The sequence below is a fragment of the Stegodyphus dumicola genome, chromosome 4 (genome assembly GCF_044657685.1).
Source record: "Stegodyphus dumicola isolate Sdum_Otavi_A_Nest chromosome 4, ASM4465768v1".
In the NCBI taxonomy this organism is placed as follows: Eukaryota; Metazoa; Arthropoda; class Arachnida; order Araneae; family Eresidae; genus Stegodyphus; species Stegodyphus dumicola.
In genome coordinates, this window is record NC_140771.1 from 88,805,980 (window position 1) to 88,826,338 (window position 20,359).

The 20,359-nt window shown below is 30.8% G+C and overlaps 1 protein-coding gene across 2 annotated transcripts in view; it reads right to left on the minus strand.

Moving 5' to 3' along the window:
- Syt4 (Synaptotagmin 4) overlaps positions 1-20,359 on the minus strand; it is a 127,277-nt gene that overhangs the window by 44,156 nt on the left and 62,762 nt on the right. For both annotated transcript variants that reach the window (XM_085815188.1, XM_085815187.1), the window contains exons 2-3: positions 3,413-3,929; positions 83-458 (exon numbers count right to left, since the gene is read on the minus strand). In XM_085815188.1, coding sequence (XP_085671314.1) covers positions 83-458; positions 3,413-3,929 — 893 coding nt within the window. The remainder of the gene's footprint in view (positions 1-82; positions 459-3,412; positions 3,930-20,359) is intronic.

A 20,359-nucleotide genomic window follows, 5' to 3' on the forward strand; every position in this document is an offset into this window, starting at 1 on the left:
GCCTACCGTTTTGATTTCAAGCATTTAGTAACTGCTAGAGAAATATCTGTCATATCAAACACGTTTAAAAAAGTATGGTTACCTTCAAATTCCTCGGTGTTATTTCTCTCGCCATTTCCAATTGTTTTGCTAATCCCTCGAAATCTACTCCTGAGAGAGGACAAATCACTTCCCCTATTACATCATCCCTAGAGTATCTGTCGAAGCTGAGTACTACAAAATGAAGTGTAGTTGCCTGAAGCTGATTCGGGTTGATGCCGTAGAAAGTGAAGTCCTCATCGTAGACAGGGTCCAGAGTCTTCCGCAGAACTCTGGTCTTGACCTTGTGCTGCTTTTCAGGTAGCAATTGCAGTTTGACATAAGGATCAGAAGAACCATTATTAGAATCTTTCGCTGGTAAATCACTGCATCTCACAATAGTTACTTGAAGTGAGAGTTTCTCAGCATTATATTTCAACCTAAGATAAAAAAAATTTAAAAAATCACGAGCGTATACACATCATACAGCTATAAAGGAAAAAAACTGCTTCTGTGTCTTATTAATTTATACCTACAGTACGGCAATACATTGTCTTTATGAGTAAGAAGATATTTTGAACCTAAATTACATTTTCTTAAATGAACAGTAATCCAAAATCAGGGAGTAAGATTTTATGCAAGCTGGCTTAAAAGCGAATTTATACTTTTCGTTTTAGACAATCAATTAAACATATTTAATGTCACTGAAAACGTAAATATACTATATGAGTTCTCTAAGAATACTATAGTAAATGGCACAATAGATTTTATTTTAATTTATGAAGTTAATTGTCATGTCAATATAGTATATAATTTATGATAATCTGTAGATAAAAATATGTTGCGGATAAATTATAAAATACTTCGCTTCATTTATTTCAAGATAAATAATACACATTTCCTCATATCAAACCTCAAGATAACACAAAACGTGAGTACTGAAATGAAATAGTTATTTACTCATTCATATTCAAAGAGTAAAGTTTTACTGTGAAAGTCAGGATAAAACGAAACGAATAAGTATCGCTATTGAGATATTATTAAGATTATTTGTCATTAAAAGACATATTAGATTTATTTATTTTTATTCTAAAAGAATAAAAAATGGAATTTCAGAAACTAATGACTGAGAATTAATACACAAATTTGTCTTTATAAAATTTTAACAAAATCGAAAAATCCGAAAACAATTTCTAATTAAATAATCAATAATTTAATTTCATTGATTATTTTTAGCAGCTCAACAGTGTTATGAGCTTTAAACTAGCACTCATACTTTATCATTGATTGTCATAACACTAGGATAAGTATATACACTATTCATAAAAGTCTTTAAGCTGCCTTTTCTTTTCCTCGCATTCGTTGATCGTAGACACGTACTTTTAATTACAAAAATGTTTTAAATGACAAAAATATTCATGTTTTGAAATTTTTAAATTAAAAACAATATATCATAATTAAGAAATGTAGCTTTTTATACGGTCTTTCGGTTCCTATAATTATGTTAAGTTTGTACTCATTATGAAAAATAAGACACAATATGTTTCCTTCCTGTGGGACAAAATTTGACCGAGATATTTAATTTTAAATTTTCAGATCATATTCAGGAATCGCTCACAAATTGAGGAGCTAAATATTTGGATTTGTACATAGCTGAAAATAAAGTGCCGGTTTAGAAAAAGTTTTCTAGTGATAATAGTTTAAATGATTAGCAAAATTCTTTACAGATTGTTGCGGAAAGGATATATCAGTATAATTATTTTTAAAAAGGAGATCTTATTCACAGAATTTTATAAAATGCGTATTCTAGAAAACAGGAGCAGTTTCAGCATTTTCACATAGCCAACTCGTAACATTATTTGCATAAATTAAAAATTTTAAAAAGATTTCTAGTTTAATTAATTTTTGTATCATTATTAAATTATAATTCTAAAGTAATAAAACTGTATGAGAATATTAAAAACAAATTTTTAGCGCTTTAGTTTGAAAACTCAAGATAACTTTCGTAAAAATTCGTCCGCAATACCATATGCAGCAGAATTACAAATTAAACTATATTACACAATAGTAAATCACAAAGGATTACCACTACATGATATTAAATGGGAAACATTTAACGTTGAATTATTTTAATTTATATTTTAATCGATCAGAAAAGGAAAGACGAAAATGATCAAAAAGTCCCAAATTTTGAAATTAAATGTCTTGGTTAATGTTTGTCATACTGAGTTAAATTTTTGTGTTTCTAACTTTTATAACGAGTATGAACCTCGCATTATTAAATATAACTATAAGAAACTATAAGAACCAAATGACCGTAAAAAATGCTAGATTTCTGTTATTTTAACAAGATTGAATTTTTAAATTAAAAAATGAAAAATACATAAATTTTTTTTCTTTTTTCATTTCATTTATTCATAAATGTTCATTTTTGTCATGGGAAGTGTATGTTTGCGACGTTTGTTAACCAACATTTCTAAAGTTTGCGAAATCAACGAATACACATCACCAACGTTTGCGAAAACATAACCTGGATAATCACTTTTGAGGATAAGGCGTATATTAGTGCCTGCGGCAGTTTTCTTTTAAGTACCTTTTTTTTTCAAAATATCATTTCCATTTCTCGACATGAGAGAAAATGGTGCAGAAATGCTTTATAACAGTTCGGTAAATGAAATATATGTAAAGCAGTATATATAATAGTAACTGCCACGTAGCACAGAATCACTGATAACAAACAAATGACAAGTTTCAACTGACATTGAAATATTCATTCAGCATCACATCGTTCGGGAGATAGTAACCGCTCGGGAAGAAGACAGGATGAGGCAGTAACAAGAAATTTTGTGACTAATTATCAGGGATCTTCCAATAATTTGAGAAACATTTACTAATATTTAGTTGAATCGTAATTAAGAGTTCTAAAATTTCTAAAGCTTCAAAATTAAAAAGAGTTAAATAATTGTAAAATAAAATTTGGATAACTGTTTCGTACCAATTAAGAGATCTCCGTTACTGTACCTCTATTGACTGCATTGCAGGCCCTACTATTTTCAGACTTTTCAACTAGCAGTAGTATCAAATATTCCTGCATTTTACGCACAACTTTTTACTAGTTATTTAAGGAGTTCACTTTCTACTATATATCATTAAGAAAAAAGTAGGATTTTTAGTTAATTCCGTTACTATTTCGCGATACCAGAAAATTCAATTTCAACAAGAATTCTTATGTAATTAACGAATAATAATTGTTTATTATTAATTATTAGCTAATTAATAATCACAACTAATTAATTTATTATTGATGGAATCAAGTATTATAAAAAATCATATTAAAACTAACTGATTTATACTGTCAGGTGCAGAATACGAATTTACAAAGGAAGAAACTTACCTAAAATGTAATTGTCCCAGTTTGCATGGCTTTTCAACTAACACTTCCTTCTCTTTATTATCATCCACTACTTCCTCTTTCTTGTTATTTTTCAACTTCTCGTTCTCTCTTTCAATGTAGTTTTTATCCTCAATGTTGGGTGAATTCTGCCTCGATGAGTGATTAGAACCAATCCTTGCTTTATCTAAACTTGTCGGGGATCGATGTCCACTGTTAGCATTCGTAGGGGAGGTTCTCGTGCTTCCACCTGGAGGAGAAATTTTCTGCAGTGTAGGGCTAGGACTCTTCTTCATGAGGACAGGCCCACCAACCGATCCGCTGCTGGGACTCTTCACCGCAGTAGGTTTTCGAAGGACAAGAGGCTTGTCGGAATGATGACTCTTTTTTAGCACTGATGTGAGCTTCTGTGAAGATCCTGTTGATGATCTTCGCCGGTAGCAAAAGCAAGTGACCGCCGCGATTGTAACCAGGAATACGGCGCTGCCAAGGCATATTCCTATCAGTGCAGGAGTGGTCACTAGAAATAAATTTTTTTTAAAAATGAGAATTTTTTCTGTGTGGAAAGTTTTTAAATAAATGAAATACCGTACATATAAATAAAATATTTTAGTATGTATTAGAGTTTGGAAAGTTTATTATACTCCTCTTTAAATCAAATCCAATAAAAAATAACCGAGTATACATTACGATGACTATTATAAAAGGAGAAATTAGGCAAATAAATAAACTAAAAATAAAACTTACAGACAGATCTTACCAGAATACTAGTGCAATCTTTGTAATCAGAAAAGTATGAATCATTGAAAAAAAAAACTGACGCTTTTTAAATAATAATAAATATCTTCTCATAAATGCATATGATACATAGTTTTCTCCCCTTGCTTGTTTCTTTTTTGAGGATCGTGATCAATATTATATTATATAGCTAATACAATTTTTTATCTATCAAAAATAGTAATAATACATATGTAATAATTTCGTTGGTACGTCGATAGAACTTAGTAGAAAGTTGGTTAGAGAAGATCGAACTAATCATTTTTTTAGTCATGACCGAGAAAAATGCTGAGTAAATAATGACTGGAGGAAAAATTGCAACTTGCTTGATGTTAAAACATTATTTTTATTTTGAACAGGAACAGTTGTTCAGAAATACATTTTTACTTAAATTTGTAAAACATTAGGCGTGCTAAACGCGTCTCACAGTTTCTATATACGAAGTTTGCATTTTAGATAATGGAAAAAGAATATTATCGAAGAGACGTGACTTTCTTCGCAGGCATTAAAAGAGTAATGCGCAGCCACTGTAGTGGTATTTATAAGCTCAGAAAGTCTTTGTTTTAATCCTGAGTAGCGATTGAGCAAAACTCTACAGCACTACAGATACTGCAGGGGAAATTCAGATGCCTTGAAGCGGGTTGGGCTTTAATTGAAAATTTTAAATTTAGAAATCTATTCTCAATATGTTCCAATTAAGTTTAATTAGTTAATAAATTTCCATCATATTTTTATAGCTTACATATATACTTACAGATTTTTATCGATTTGGAACTCGGATAATCGAGTTTTGACACTTATAAATTAAATGTATCACAATTAAATAATTTTCTAATTAAAATCACACTACAAAATAGAACTATTCGACAGAATTTTTCAGTTAATAGTTATATAGTGTTATGATGTACTTATACAGATGTAATTTGTAGAACGTTCCTTTGCATCAGCCTTCAGAATTGCCAATAGTATCTTTTTCTCCTGAAGAAGAAAGACTTATACTTGATTGCCTTCAAAATCGATGAAGATTTATTTAAATCTTAGCAAATCTAAGGTTTTATTTTTGTTTAATCTTCAAACAATTTTTAAAAAAAATACTCAGTTTAGATAATTATCTATAAGTGTTACATACATACCCATATGTAAAATTAAAAAGGAATATACAAATCAAAGTCTGGAGTATCATTTCACTAAAAGCAACTATAACACCAAACAATTCATTTCAATGGGTAAAGAGCCATTTTCCATATAAAACATAATAAAAATAAATTTAAATCTTAATTATTATATTTTTACAAACACAGCTTGTTGCCAAACAACACTCAGCTTGAGATAAATAAATTATAATTTATTTCTGTACTTTTCTGCTAAAAGTGATTCTGTCGCTGAATGTGCGCCAGATGTGGAAGCCTGTTTATAGCACATCATGAATAACTGTGCAATGTTTAATAAGCGGAATGTCAATGCTGTACGCGAATTTGTGTAATTCTCCGATATTTTTCAAGCGAAAATAAAGCTGTATGCGTACACAACATAATTTTTTCGCTTAAAGAAATCAAAGAATTGCAAAAATTCGGTATTGTGCACAGCTTTAGCGTTGCGCACGTTAAGCATTATATATATTACACTACACGAGATATTAGTGTTATTAGAGGGTTTTGTTTTGCCATGAAGCTTTACATATCGCTAGTTTTGCTGCCATCTAGTTAAATTTCGCGCCGACATTTATGTTTAGCGCCAGGTAGCGCCTTAAACATCTTGATTTCAAACGCGATCTATTTCATTTTGTCACTATAATTTCATAGCGTGCAGCTAAAAACAGAATTTAACAGTTCATATGTAGTTTACATCCAGAAACTACATTACAAGCGGGAATAGGACTTTGTCTTACCTTACTTCAACCCATATTATTACTCTCAACGCATTTTCATTATTCTATTATTTTATTATTAATCTTGGCAAAAACATTTCAAGTCCTCATCGAAAGAATACAATTTCTTGATATATAATTTACTTCATTTATGTTTATTAAGTTTCAACTTTATTATGCATTTCCTATAAAGCAAAAACATTTTCATGTTTGTTTCACTTAGATACTAATCTAAGTCGCGCAAAAGCGCTTATTCTTCCATTTATAGCCAAAGACCTGAGAGCACAACGCCAACCTAGAGGTCAAAAACTTATAGCGGTTGATGCCTCAAGAACCACCAGCGATGTCCGATGTCCGACTATTATGCCTATATACATGATATACATATACATATATATATATACATACATGGTGTATATATATATATATTATATACATATATATGAATGAATTAAATACATACAGGTGCGATTAATTTAGAGCTTTATTGCACTGGAAAATATTTTGAACAATGCCTCGTAAATCGAAGATTTTCGTAAAAAGTGATTATTTGTGGCTCTACGATTTCAAAAAATTTATTCTTATGAGCATTGTTTATCTTGGACACCTAAAAGTTTGCTTTTAATGCCTAATTGCTCATAGTCAGCCAAGAAGATGGAAGACACATAATCGCGGAAAACATCAAAACAGATGTTTCTTTGGTGCCAGAGTTTCTGCATCAATTACATGACAATGTTTCCACACGGAGAGTTCCACATGAAAACCTGCATTAAGTTCCCGATATTTTATTAACATGAGCATTTCAGTCACCTGCTTCGAGATTCAAGGGCAAATTTTAAATTTCGAAACATCATTACTTAAATTTACAATATGGGTTGTTGGTTAAAATATCTGATACTATAATTATTATTTAACTTTAAGACTAACGAGGCTGCATTTCAGACGTGAAAGAAGACAAAAGAATAATTCCCATTCCCTTGAAAAAAAATATGACGCTTAGTGTAAAAGTACTCAGGGTGAGCCATGAAATATTTTCATCTATTGTGACTAAGATTTTTCAGCGTACTACTCTAAAAGTGTTTCTGTATTTCTGTTACATTGTATTAAATATAAAAATACTCTGTAATTAAATTTTACGTTCTCTCTGTGTAACGTTACGTAAAGAAGTTAGTTTAAAATTCTCTATTTTGTATGCTATTCGATTATCAGTCTCATTCAAATTTTCGTTTTTATTAAGAAAGGAGCCTTTTCTCGATATTTTTCACTTAACTCTGATTTTTACAAACATTGATGATGCGCCGCACTGTGTTCCTTGGAAAAAGATGCATCTTAAATAATAAAAAGAAAACGCTGGCAACGTGTTCTACGATTATCAGCGTAGAACGTTTTCGCCATCAAACAGTAGACAAATGTTGTTTATTACCCACTTTAAACAGTTAGTTTAATTGGGATTTTTATAATTAAGTAATGCTTCTTGTTTATATATAAATTAAAAGCTTGCTGCATTAATGTTACTGATCTTTTCGAGTATTATTAACAAATCTTGGATAATTTCAATAAATGTAAATACGAGCTTTTCAAAAATGCTCAGCATTATATCTTTGAGGTGTTTTATAGTTAGTTATTTACAAATGTATTTGTTTGAAAATTCTTATGTGCAGTGCATTTGGACCACAAGAAATCATGGTGTTATTGGAAAACTACAGTGAAGAGGCAAAATTATGAAATATGCAATGTGGCTGTCATTGTTCTTATAGATACTCAAATCAGTTTCATTTTTCAATATTACTATCGCATAAATATGATAGAAAATTCATCTCACGTTGTTGTTTATCATTTTCTTGATAATCTACAAGATACAAAATTTTCAAATATGACGTGCTGCATCGTTGTGATAGTAATAGTACCATTAGTTACTGTGATTTTCCTCGCTATTATTATATTTTTAATTATACAAATGAGAAACGACAAATATTCTTCTAGTAACCAAACTCCGGATCTTCGAGAGAATTTGCAGTCTCTACCACAAGTTATATCAAATGAATATGGGACAGAGAATTTCGCTTACGTACCAGATAATAGCCACTCAAATGATATGGAAAATCTAGAACTCAACGATAATCCACAAAGTTTTCCTTTATCGACGCATAAAGATGGATTGTCTGCGGAAAGAAATTCATCGCCTACTTCTAGTCAACTATACGACATTTTATTTGCGCCAAATTGTGAAGAAACAGCAATCCAACAGACGCCAACAAAGTTTGTCACATTTGCTGGTGATATTTTCACTTCTACTAGAAAGAATTCTTGGGCTAGTACCAACTTTAACGGTAGCAGATCTTGCTCTAGTACTACGTGTTCTAATTACAGTACACCAAACACTTCTTTGGATTGGGATTATTTCGAACCAGAATTTTGCAATTTGACCAACGCTTCTTTGAAATCAAGTATAAACGCAAAATGTGAAGTTGATATTTATTGGGTTTGATTATTTATTTATCGTTGACGGTTGAAGATTTCGTTATCTAATATTCACTATTGTATTACTTCGAATTATTGGAAGACGATTTTGATTTTAACTGATTTTACGAAAAATACGCAGTGTGTTTTTTGATAACGTTGTTTTTCTGCTTCCTATAAAATATACAAAAGTTATGTTAGAAGTTTAATACTCAAGCTTGTTAAATAAAAGACTAATTAAAAATTTATATGATTATCATTCTCTGATAGAATAAGCTCATAATCCAAGCTCACGAATAGGTAAAGCTGAGTGTATGAAAATACCGTGAAAATAATGATAATGTAATAAACGGGAAAAATAAGAATTCGGAATTTTGTTTTGTTAGGTTAATTAACGTAGGAAAGTATCAAAATGGATTAAAGCAAACTCATTCATAGAAATTAATTCTAACTCTCATTTATTTTTTATGAATGTTTATCATTATTTGATAACTCATTTAGTAATCTGAACACTACAAATAACTCTCATTAGTTTGTCACAAGTTGAATAAGTCTCTGTATTTTCGATTTACAGTTTTTTCATTTCAAGTCTTTAAAATGTAATATAATGCTTCTGCTTTGAGTTTTCTTCCAATTTAAAATTTTTCCTCAAGCAGTTTGACGGTCACCCTTTCTATATTATTTTCTGAAGCTGAATATCATCAATCTAAATTACTGTACACATATTTATGTTTAATTCTTATACATATTTTACATTTTGTAATTTATAACCTGTATTTAAGATACCTGCATCGTTTATAGCTTAATTTAAAATACACTTTATTTTTCCTCACATTTGAAATTTTTCAGTCAAATTTAATTCCTAGTGTGACTGTGACTTTTTGTCATACTTAATGACGATTATAGAAAAATAAGAAAATGTCATTCTTATTTTATGGCAACAGATCTAACTTATTTTTAAATTAATCAGTCTTCATGAAATAAAATTTTGTGAATTTTAGAGCACAAAATGGCAACTCTATCTTTAACGAAGAACCTTATTTTGTACTAGTTTTAAAGACTTAATTTTCTATGTTTCTTTGAAAATCTTTTTTTTTTTTTTTTTTTTTTTGTTTTGTGGGGGGGGCACAACATTTCTCGTTTTGGTGTATTATTAGAATCTTGTCTCGTCGTTTTTTTCAAAAACCTGCAAATTTACTAACATACATGGAAAGTCCACTGTCATCTAAATTTATTCAATGGGCGCATACAACGTGTACATGAATTTGTTAATAGCGTATTAACTACACAAATTCTTTCAATATTATGTTTAATGATATAAAATAAAATCATAAATAAAAAATAACTAAAAGTATGTATAAAATTTATAATAAATTTTAAAACTAAAAATACGTTTGCATGCAAAATTATTTACTTTTTTATATTTTCTAAGTATTTCTTACATTAAGGATGATTAGGCAATGAACTGGGTAATAACAAAACATAGAAGTTACTATGTTTTGTTAAGTAGTTTTTGTTATTACCCGGTTGGGAAGAAATTAATTTCGGTTTTTTAGTGTGAAATAAAACTCAGTTTTCTTCCTATACAAAAAATTAACTTTAATCTTTCCATTCTGTTCAATGACCGTTTTGCTATCTTTCTGGTAAACTTCATGATTCCACGCTCATAGAAATTCTGGTCTTTATCAGCAAGAAACTCAACCAAGTGCGATTTGAGGTCATGCTTATTACTGAAATTTTTACTATTTAAGAAGTTTTGTAAACTTCGAAATAAAGGATAATCCGATGTGCAAATTCGGGGCTATATGAGGAAAGCGATATCACTTCACAACCAAGCTCCAATAATTTTGTACATATTTCTAAACATGCGTGAAGCCTCGCATTACTGAGGTGGAACACAATTCCTTTGTGATTTACCAAATCTGGCCTTTTTCGATTTAATTGCTTCTTCCAGCTTCAAAAGCTGCTGGCAGTACACATGAGTTGATCGTTTGGTTGCTTGGAAGAAGCTTGAAATACACAATACCTATGTAATCCCATCAAATTAATAGCATGATCTTTTTCTGTAGAAATTTAGCGTTCCATATGGTTTGTGCTGATTCATCATGCTTGAATCATGTTCTTTTCCGATTAATGTTGTTGTAGACGATCCATTTCGTTTCATCATAATTCGTTTAAAAAAGGTGAATAGTGAATTGCATTACGTTTGAAATGCATATCGCAAATTTTGATTAGTTGCGTTAAGTGAATTTTTTGAATTCTTGTGAAACCAAAATATTGAGCTTCTTAACGAGCCCAAGACATCGTATGTGACTTTTAGTTACTATGTGTGATACATTTAACCCTTTTACAATTTCTTGCACAGTTATATAATGATTTGATTTAATTTAATTATGGCTGTAATTTTGCCATCATAAACTTCAGAAAGTCGGCTACAAAGTTGGTCATTTTCAAGTGAAAACTCTCAAGAACGAAACTGCTGAAACCAATTCTGACATGACACGTATGTTCTGTTCAACCATCAAAGCAATAAACTTCAAGTACTCTTTATAAGCTTCAGCCGATTTATTCCCTTGTGGAAAATAAAAAAAGTAAAACACGTCGAAAATGTTCATTTCTGCACCCAGTAATTAAATTGACCGTAAATTAGCAATTGTAAACAAAAATACACGGAATTCATTTTTGTGGCAACTAAGAGTGTCAGTTGCTAAATCTAAAAAAAATATAAGATTGACAGAAGAAAACTAAACGAACATAAAGCTATCTATTTGTGCAAACAGAAATGCCTTTCTTAGGAGCAACAAACATATATCAATTTTTGCCAAACAATAGCCATCGCCAACCGTCATTTAAAAAGCTGACTGATAGATCTGACCTATAATTTAAGCTATTGAAAATACTCTTGAAATTACCAGGTACTTCTTATGTGTAGTTCAAATGGATATTAGACAGCCATAACGCAGTACAGATTTCTGAAAGATAAAAATTCTGCAGTATTCTTTCAGTGTTTTAACCCTAGATTCCTTAAACCGGCGTAAAATTTCACAAGTTCGCTTGGCGACATTGTATGAATTCCGTTTCTTCATTTATCCAAACAGCCCAATTTAAAAACGCAAATTATACTTACTATCAATTGTTAACAAAGCATTGGATGATAATGAAGAATGTTCCATTAGCAGCATATTCGTTTTAAAAAGTTATGTTTTATGATAAATGATTTACATAAGATAATAAGTCGTAAAATTAATTATGATTTAGTAACAAAATAATATTTTTCTTTCATTATTAAGCTAGAATTAAACTAGATAGCTTCTAAATTCGCTAAAATTTTCATTTTCTGAATTTATTTCACAACAAAGTGATTAAAACTTTTAACCGTGCACAAATTTGTCAATTCTGATGTCCTCGTAAACATACCAAGACTTCATCAGCTTAAATTTAATAAGGGACACATTTGGTAACACGGGCATATGAAGATATTAGCGCTCAAACCTTTCTTGGTATATGTCTCGGATGGAATTTGAAGTGAAAAATCTTAAAAAAGATCTAGAATTTTGAAACTTTGCAAGTGACTTCTGATCCACAGAGAATTTTGCTTTAAAATAATCATTTTTATGGATTTTAACTATGATGTGCTTTAACATAAAATAATAATTTCTATAAATTTTTATTTGTGCCTTTATATTATCATATGCCTCTCTCTAGTTTCAAGAATCAGTATAAGATCTTACCCGTACTTAAATTTTAAAACATGAGCTTTGTAAACACTATACGCGATACCATATTAGTTCTAAAATTGCTGATTTTTCAATGGTTGGTTCAAGCTAGTGTTTGATGAATTTTAGCTATAAAAATAATATACATGAGCTCCAAAATTCATTTTAATCCTTCTCTAATATTCGCATTTCTACGAAAGCTAAACATAAAACTTGCAAGGATGCCAAACAATGTACTTTGTGTAGTTTGATATCCACCAAGAACGTCAAATCGACTTCTGTTCAGATTTAATTTTGGAAATAGGTGATGCTATAAAATGTTCTTCTATTATCAGAACTTATTTTTCTGTATCGTATTCTATGATAACAAAGATATTTAATTCATAACTTTATGGTGTATAAAACGTTTTAGTGAATTTGTACTAATCTTGCAATGTATATTTTTGAAAAACTGTTTTTGAAGTATTGTGTTTACTGAAGTAGCTTTTTAATACGGTTTTTATCAAGTATATTGTAAAATACTGGATGCTTCAATTACACTTGTCCACAAATTACTGGATGCTTCAATTACACTTGTCCACCAATTACCGAGTGAGCAAGTGCACTAAAAATGGTAGTTTGATTTCCTTTCATATCTCGCCGAAAGGGCTAGCTGTATGAGCGTTTGTTTTGTTTTCATGACTATTTTCTCATGTGACGTAAATATGAACTAGTTTTCTTTAGGAAATCTTTTATAAAGGCATCCCTCTCTAAGAAAGCAAGCATGAGTTTTTCTTTAACCAGCTAACCAACCAATAAGTTATCATTTATAGGTTGAAATCGCTGCCTTTAACTATCTGGATTTATTATTTTTATATGTATCCACAGTTTTAAAATGTCAAACATGAGCGAAGAGGACTGAAAATGATAAGAAACTAAAAATTTAAATTAGGCAAAAAGCAGCCTTAGTTTGGTGCAGATTTTGAATAAAACTCTGTCGCTTTCGAAAGCTATCAGATATAGGCCCATCGTTTTCAGGAATAAGAAAAATTTGTTGTTTCTGAAGTTAGAGATAAAAAAAGAGAAAACGTAGAATTACTAAAGACAAAATTTAGAGTTACTCGAGTTAAGATCAGTGATGATAAAGATATTCATCTTTCAGCAATACAGTTAGAGAGAACAGAAAGCAGTCATTAGAAGGCAAATACAAGCAACTAAAATTCTGCTGCGCTTTAATTCAAATCATTATGATACAAAAATTTATTATTATTTCTTTTCAAGTAAATGTTTTGATTTCATCTTGAAAATACGCATTATGGTTACCTGCCTAAAGAAAGAGATACCATTTGTGGAGGAATCTCTAAGGGAAACTGACTGGTATTCACGTTACATACGGAGAAAACTATAAAAATTGACCATCCTGCCAGCCTCTTGCCGGTAATTGAACTCTGCGAACAACCAGTGCTCATAGTACGTATTGCCCACCAACGGCCGAGTCGCTAAACACTGGTAGTTCGGTCCGAGGTTCGAATCCCGCAAACGAACAGGCGTTTTCGTGGTTTTTCCACATGTATAACGTGTATTCGCGTCAGTTTCCCTTATAAAGTCCTCCACGAAAGCATCCCTTCCCTTAGGCATATAGCCCTCGAGGCTTTACCATAATCACATAAACCAAACCAGAGTACGTATTCTCTCGAATGCTGCGGCGTAAGTTTTGAGAAAATCAATGACCAAGAAACATTTGATTTAGGTCATTTAAAAATCAGGATAATGTTAAAATATTTTTAGAATTTCCTATATGACTAATTTCTGGTATTTAAACAAATGTCATTTTAAGACACAATAACACGCCGAATAAATACTAATTTCTTCTTCTGTTGCTCAACATTGTTGGTCCGAAAATCACACTTTCAATTTTTCTGCTGCCAAAATTATTCAAAAAACATCTTCCATTGGAGAACTGGATTTTCTAGAGGCATTTCACATTCATAAAAATCTTTCTGTTCTAGTTAACGATCCTAATTCCAATCCAAATTTGCCTTCGGCTTTTAGAGAAATTATGTTTTAGTTCTGGTTTCGCCAACAGATGGCGCCACTTGCTTATTTTTGTCCAGGCTTTCTTATCTTATCTAATCATTATTTCCTATCTTGTTCATTTGCGGTTTTGCAGCTGAAGATGATGGTTCGGTAAAACCATCGAAACTAGTCCTGTGAAAATTTTGTGAATATAACGCTGATTTTTGTTGTTTGACTTCTGAATTAAATGTCATTTTAACTAAATATCCACGATAAATAACCATTGTTACTAATGTTATCCATTTGATCTCTAATGTGAGTTGTAGAGCCATCATCATAACTCCGAACATTTCCCAGTGAAATGTTTGTGATATTCAAACTTTTGCGCTGATGACTTAGCTTCTAGTCATTAAATCGGCATCACGCCGATTTAAATTGAAAGACCGCTGAATGCTTGGAGTTTGAGCCTAGGCAAACAGAATGTTTGCATAGTGGTTTTCCCCATGTGTAACGTGAATACGGCCAGTTTCCCTGAAGTCTTTTACAAACAGTTTGTTTAGGTTATTTGAAAACGAAGAAGCATATGAGATAGCCCTCATATGCTTCTTCATTTTCAAATAACCTAAACAACCTAATATAATCATTAATCGTCTGTGAGGCTGGTATGAACTTTTATGAAGTAATAGATACAAAAGATTCACAAGATTAACTGATAAAAATGTAGGCTGTCATTTGACCTGAAAATACAGAAAATCAGAAATTTTTGTTAATTATTAATTTACAAAATTTTAATAGTAATAACGAAAATATTAATTAGGTATTAGATAGCAATAAACAGCAATAATGTCTTTCCGTCAACTGTATCCTAAGACTAAGAATTCGAAACCAAAAATCTGACGCACATAATTTGAACGGATAAATTACAAGAGTAGAACTTCAGATCCAGAACCGGCGTTTGATATACTGCAATTTGCACACCAAAATTTCAATGCGTGAAATGAATTTGACTCTGTGTATTGTTAGCAAGGAATAGTATCTTATTTTAGTGCTTTTAAAATAACGCATTCATCTATTATCATAAATTCAATTTTTTATGTCAATAGTTGCTTTAATTTCTCAAAAATGTGACATTTTTTAAAAGATGCAAAAATCTCTGATTAAGCTAATTTCATTAACATTACATTAGTAAAAAAAATCTAGTTCAAAACTGTCAGAAGCTCACAGTCTAAAGTACTTTCCAAACAAAATTCAATTTTTGAAATTGTCTATTACGAAAAAGCAAAAAGAAAAAGGAATATTTTTTTGCTGTTCAGTTTTAAGAGTTATCACCCATTTAGTAAACATACATTATCTTAATATTGAATTAGTCGCAGAATAAGGCTGAGATGTAATTTGCAGCAAAAGCAAAATTTTCCAAAGAGATACGGTTCTTTGTTGGGAAAACAAGTGAATAAAAGGTACTATTTTTGCAAAACCAGAAATCGAAGCCTGGAAAGGGAAGGGATAAAATCCATTTGCAAACATTCGAAAGTTACTTGCTTCATCACCACCCCTATGATCACAATGCAGGTGTTTCGAGGAAAAAATTACAAAAGAATACTTGTTCTGTTCGGGAAACGTCTTCAGAAAAAGAGCGACCTTTCTTTGAATAAAATCTTTTTTTAGAATGTGTCATTTTGTTTTGTGGTATACTTGTTTCGTAAGTTACATAAAAATAGGAGCTTTATTTATATTTTCTCTTATTGTCCAATTAATTATATTTGAAACACACACACACAAAAAAAAAATAATTCCACGAAAATTGGTTAAAGCTAAACATTAAATTAAAAAAGGTTATTAAATAAATTAATAACCTAAATTAAATTTCAAGATTGTCATAACTTCCTTATACGAAGTAAAGGAAGTATTGTATCGCAAAAATTTTCGAGTATCATATTTCAACGAAAATATCCGTTTTAACTGCTCTCCAATCCATTTGAACAATGTTTTTGCCTGACATCTCTACGTACAGACAGAATAAATAACTCTTTTTCCCAAAACGGATTCTATAATGGATTCAGAAGAGATTCTTTCCTGATGTCTGACCTTTCGGGACTGCTTTAACATGTAGTTGTGCACCTCCTCTTTTGGTTGCAATCGACAGCACCAAACATATATATATTATATACGTTTGGTGTATAAACGTATATAATATATACATATATATATTATATATTCGTTTGGTCACCGATACACCAAAATGTTTTTTCATATTCATATTTTTTTTCATATTTTTTTCATATTCAAAATTTATCAGTTTTCATATATGTCGGTAAACTGAGCATTTTTTCTTTAAAAGTGGTTGAATTATGTTGTTCTTATGTTTCGGTTAAGTTTTTTATGCCTTTAATTAATCTGCATACAACAGTTGTAGAATTATCAGGACTTTAAAAGTAGTTTAAGTAGTTCTAACGAAGCCGCCACTTGTTTACATTTGAAACTCTTTGTAGAATACTGAACTAAGTCAGTTTGTTCACCAGAATCAGTGTCTTTTTGATGAGTGGGACCAAAAGCCTTTTTTGCCGGGTGGATCAATTTTGCGCACCGAAAAATCTGTCTTCCTCCCCGCTGGCTGAATTGCTTGTTTTTGCGTAAAAACTTTAATTTGAATTGTAAAAATTGTTTTTATACTGTTTTTAATTGTGTTTGGTGTTTTATGTTTTTCTGTAATTTACAAATTTTAACGATGTTTAATGTTTTTATGTATATTTGCCTTGCCGCGAAGTGAGAATTGAATTAATTGAATGAGAACTATATCTCTAATCGAAATCGAGAAAATAGGTTTAAATGAATTGCAACAAAAATATGTATAATTTAATAGGCCATACAAGGATGTTCGGGGTGCCAACATTAGATTTTTCAAGTTATATAATTCAGGAACTTGTATTGTATTGTTATTTGATTGTATTTCCTAGCCATTATTGTTCATTTTATTATATTTGGAAAAATACATGAAATTTTTCAAAATTTAACTAAGGCTAAAAGTTAGTTGAATGATAGAACTGTTTTTAAATTGCATAATTCAGGAGCTTGGCTCGTAGTTCTTTTCTTTTATTGTCCATTTTATTATACAGATATCAGAGGAAACATTCTCAGTTGAAGCTAAAAGTTAAATTTAAAAAAATCTCAATAATTCTAATTTATCTGTGAAATTATTTAAAACTTTTAGAACCAGTGAATTTTGTTTCAAACTTAGCATAATTTCCAGCTTATCTACTGTCTTAGAGGAACAGAAAAGCATAACGTTTTCAACAAAGCTCATATCGATGGATTCTAAATGATATTCTTTTTGTACGTGGTATTTAATAAATCCTGCCACTTTTTGCAAAGAGAAGTTACTCCACATACGCCTTTAGTGTATGTCTAACCTCTCATTACACGGTTAGAGAAATAGTTCTTTACCCAGGAGTTACGCCGTGTATCTAGAAATTTTCATAAGGCTAACTACTTCTTACCCTTCTTATCTAGCTAACCAGTGGTCAAGTGAATAAAAAAATAAACAGTAGTAGTTCACATCGAGTTCGTTGTTGCTTTTTCTCAAGCATAATGTAAAATACGAGCAAATTTCTTCTCGAAAATCTTTTCTGAAGGCATCTTTCCTAACTAGCCAACTATCTAATGCTCCCTTTTTGTCGGAACATTTGTCACCATTTCTCTATAAACATTTGGATTTTATGATACCGCTGATTGCTACAAAAAATATGTTTTCTCATATATTCATTTTTAGCGGTAAAATCGATTCTGTTTTTTCCAGTTTACTATTACAGTAATTTATAGAATTGCAAGACAATTAAAATTCCTTCAAAAACACAATCAAATAACAAAACAATTTATAGTGACAATAACCAAGTGAAAACTAGTGAAAAATACACTTTTTTATGATGACTAACAATGTGGCGGCTTCTCAGAATAGAAATTTATACCGCTAAACCACAAGTTGGGGTTATAAAGAGATGGTTTGATTAATTGATTAAGGAAAAGAAACTCGAAGGCTATATCCACCTTTGGAAAGGCAAGAGGTCGTGAAGAGTATTTTAAAGTAAGCTGGATAGCATACAGGGTACACATGGAACTCGCTGAAAATTCGAACCGAGTTGTACAATGAAATTTAGATTTATATTATAACTTATTAATGCCCGCAAAATGTTAATTCGTGTAAAAAATCAGTCAAGGCTGATGTAATTTCATCCTGCTACTGTTTATATAATAGTTATTAAAATACTATTATGAAAGCTACATTAAGTAAGCTATTTATCTTCTATTTACAAAACCTTTCAATGTAACATTTTTCGAAGAAGCATTATAGATGTATTTCGAGAATATTTTAAAGTACATCAGCTAAAATCAAATTTTTGAAACCTTATGAGCAGTATGCTCTATTTCCTTATTCTTTTAAAAATTTCAAAAATATTGAACATAAAAGGAGAAAGGAAATCTTTTTATCGAACGCTGAGCTGAACATGGCGTCATGGTATGAGTAAAATAGGAAATATCCGAATAACCAGCTACCCAAATGGATGAGAAATTCAATTACCAAATATATTACGTCAAAATTTGTGCATTAACGCGCCATACTTTCGAAAATCTAGAATCTAACCAGAATATATTGAATGTCTTGCTAGGTAATTGAGGCAGAAAGCCATCTCTTTTCGTATTATTTGGTTTTGGCGGTTTTGCGATAAAAAATTTATAACTTGCAGAAAAAATACAACTATGTGAGTGAAAGTTATAGGATGTGTCTAGTCAGAGTGAAGAAATGAGGTGGAAATACATAAAATCATTGGTAAGAAGATCATCCTGGTAAAAACAATTCGAATGTTGTCTTAGTTTACGTAATTTTCCTTCCTATTGTTTATATTGTTTAAATTAATAAATCTTCTAGTTGTCTCCATTTATTCCAAAGAAGACAATAAAAAGCCTTTTCTTGACAGTTCTAGCCAAGGTAAACAATGATTTATCTTAAAAATTAAACTATCCTCTATCTCTCTTTATTAAGTAACAAAGCCCACCAACGACCAAGCGGTAACGTTGCTAAACACTGGTAGTTCGATACGGAGTTCGAATCTTAGCGAACGGCCTGGCTGGGTGAGCATTTTCGTAGTTTGTTCCATGTGTAACGTGTATATGAGCGAGTTTTTATTATAAAGTGCTGCACAAAGGCATCCCTCTTCTTAGGCAAGACAGCCCTTGCATCCTTTGTGATAATCGAATAAACCAAACTATAAATTAACAAACGTTTACATTTTTCTTAAGTTAATAAAATGCGTGTTTCCTACTATTCAACTACCATTAGTTCTCATGTAATTCTCTTTTTGCATAAAATATAATTGAAGCAAATATATTTATCTCACCAACCCATTCTATGTTTTTATACAAGAAAATATCAGTTCTAAAAGACACTAAAATTTGAAGCAATTATTCATTTTTAAAACATTAGTAGCTCAACAACACCTTATAATGAAATATACAATTCTATTATTCCCACGTAATTGTGAAGGAGAACTTACTGAAAAGGAACCGCAAAATTTATCCCATTTTTACGATTAGTAAAAAATAAAGATTTCTTTTCCTGTTACCAACTTGAAAGGAAGCGGTTCCTATACCTCACCAGTCAAATGTCTCGAATTCGAATCCAGAAGAATGGGCTGGCAGCATGGCTGGTTTCCGTGGTTTTCCCCCACTTGTAATGTAAATACGAAGCATTTTCCCTTAGAAAGTCCTTCACGAAGATATCTCTCCCCTTAGCCTCATGTGCTTTGCGATATTCAAATAACCAAACCTATTCTAGAATTACATGTTTTAATGGCCTTACGGCAAAATCTTCCTTGGGATTGAATTTTTTTTTAATGAGTGTTGTAATTTGTCCAGTTCTTCCTTAGAACCAAATATTGAACGTGGAAAATGCACTTGATGTTTCTGAGGTTTGATTATCACTCTTCCCAGGTGTGTTGAAATTTTATAGTACCTAAGAGTCACTGTTATACTACTTCCAGTTAATCGACGATAATATTGATTTTAATTGATATTACGAAAAAACCTTCAGTGAGTCTTACTTAGTAAAAAACATTGTTTCGCATAAAAAATAGAAAAATTATA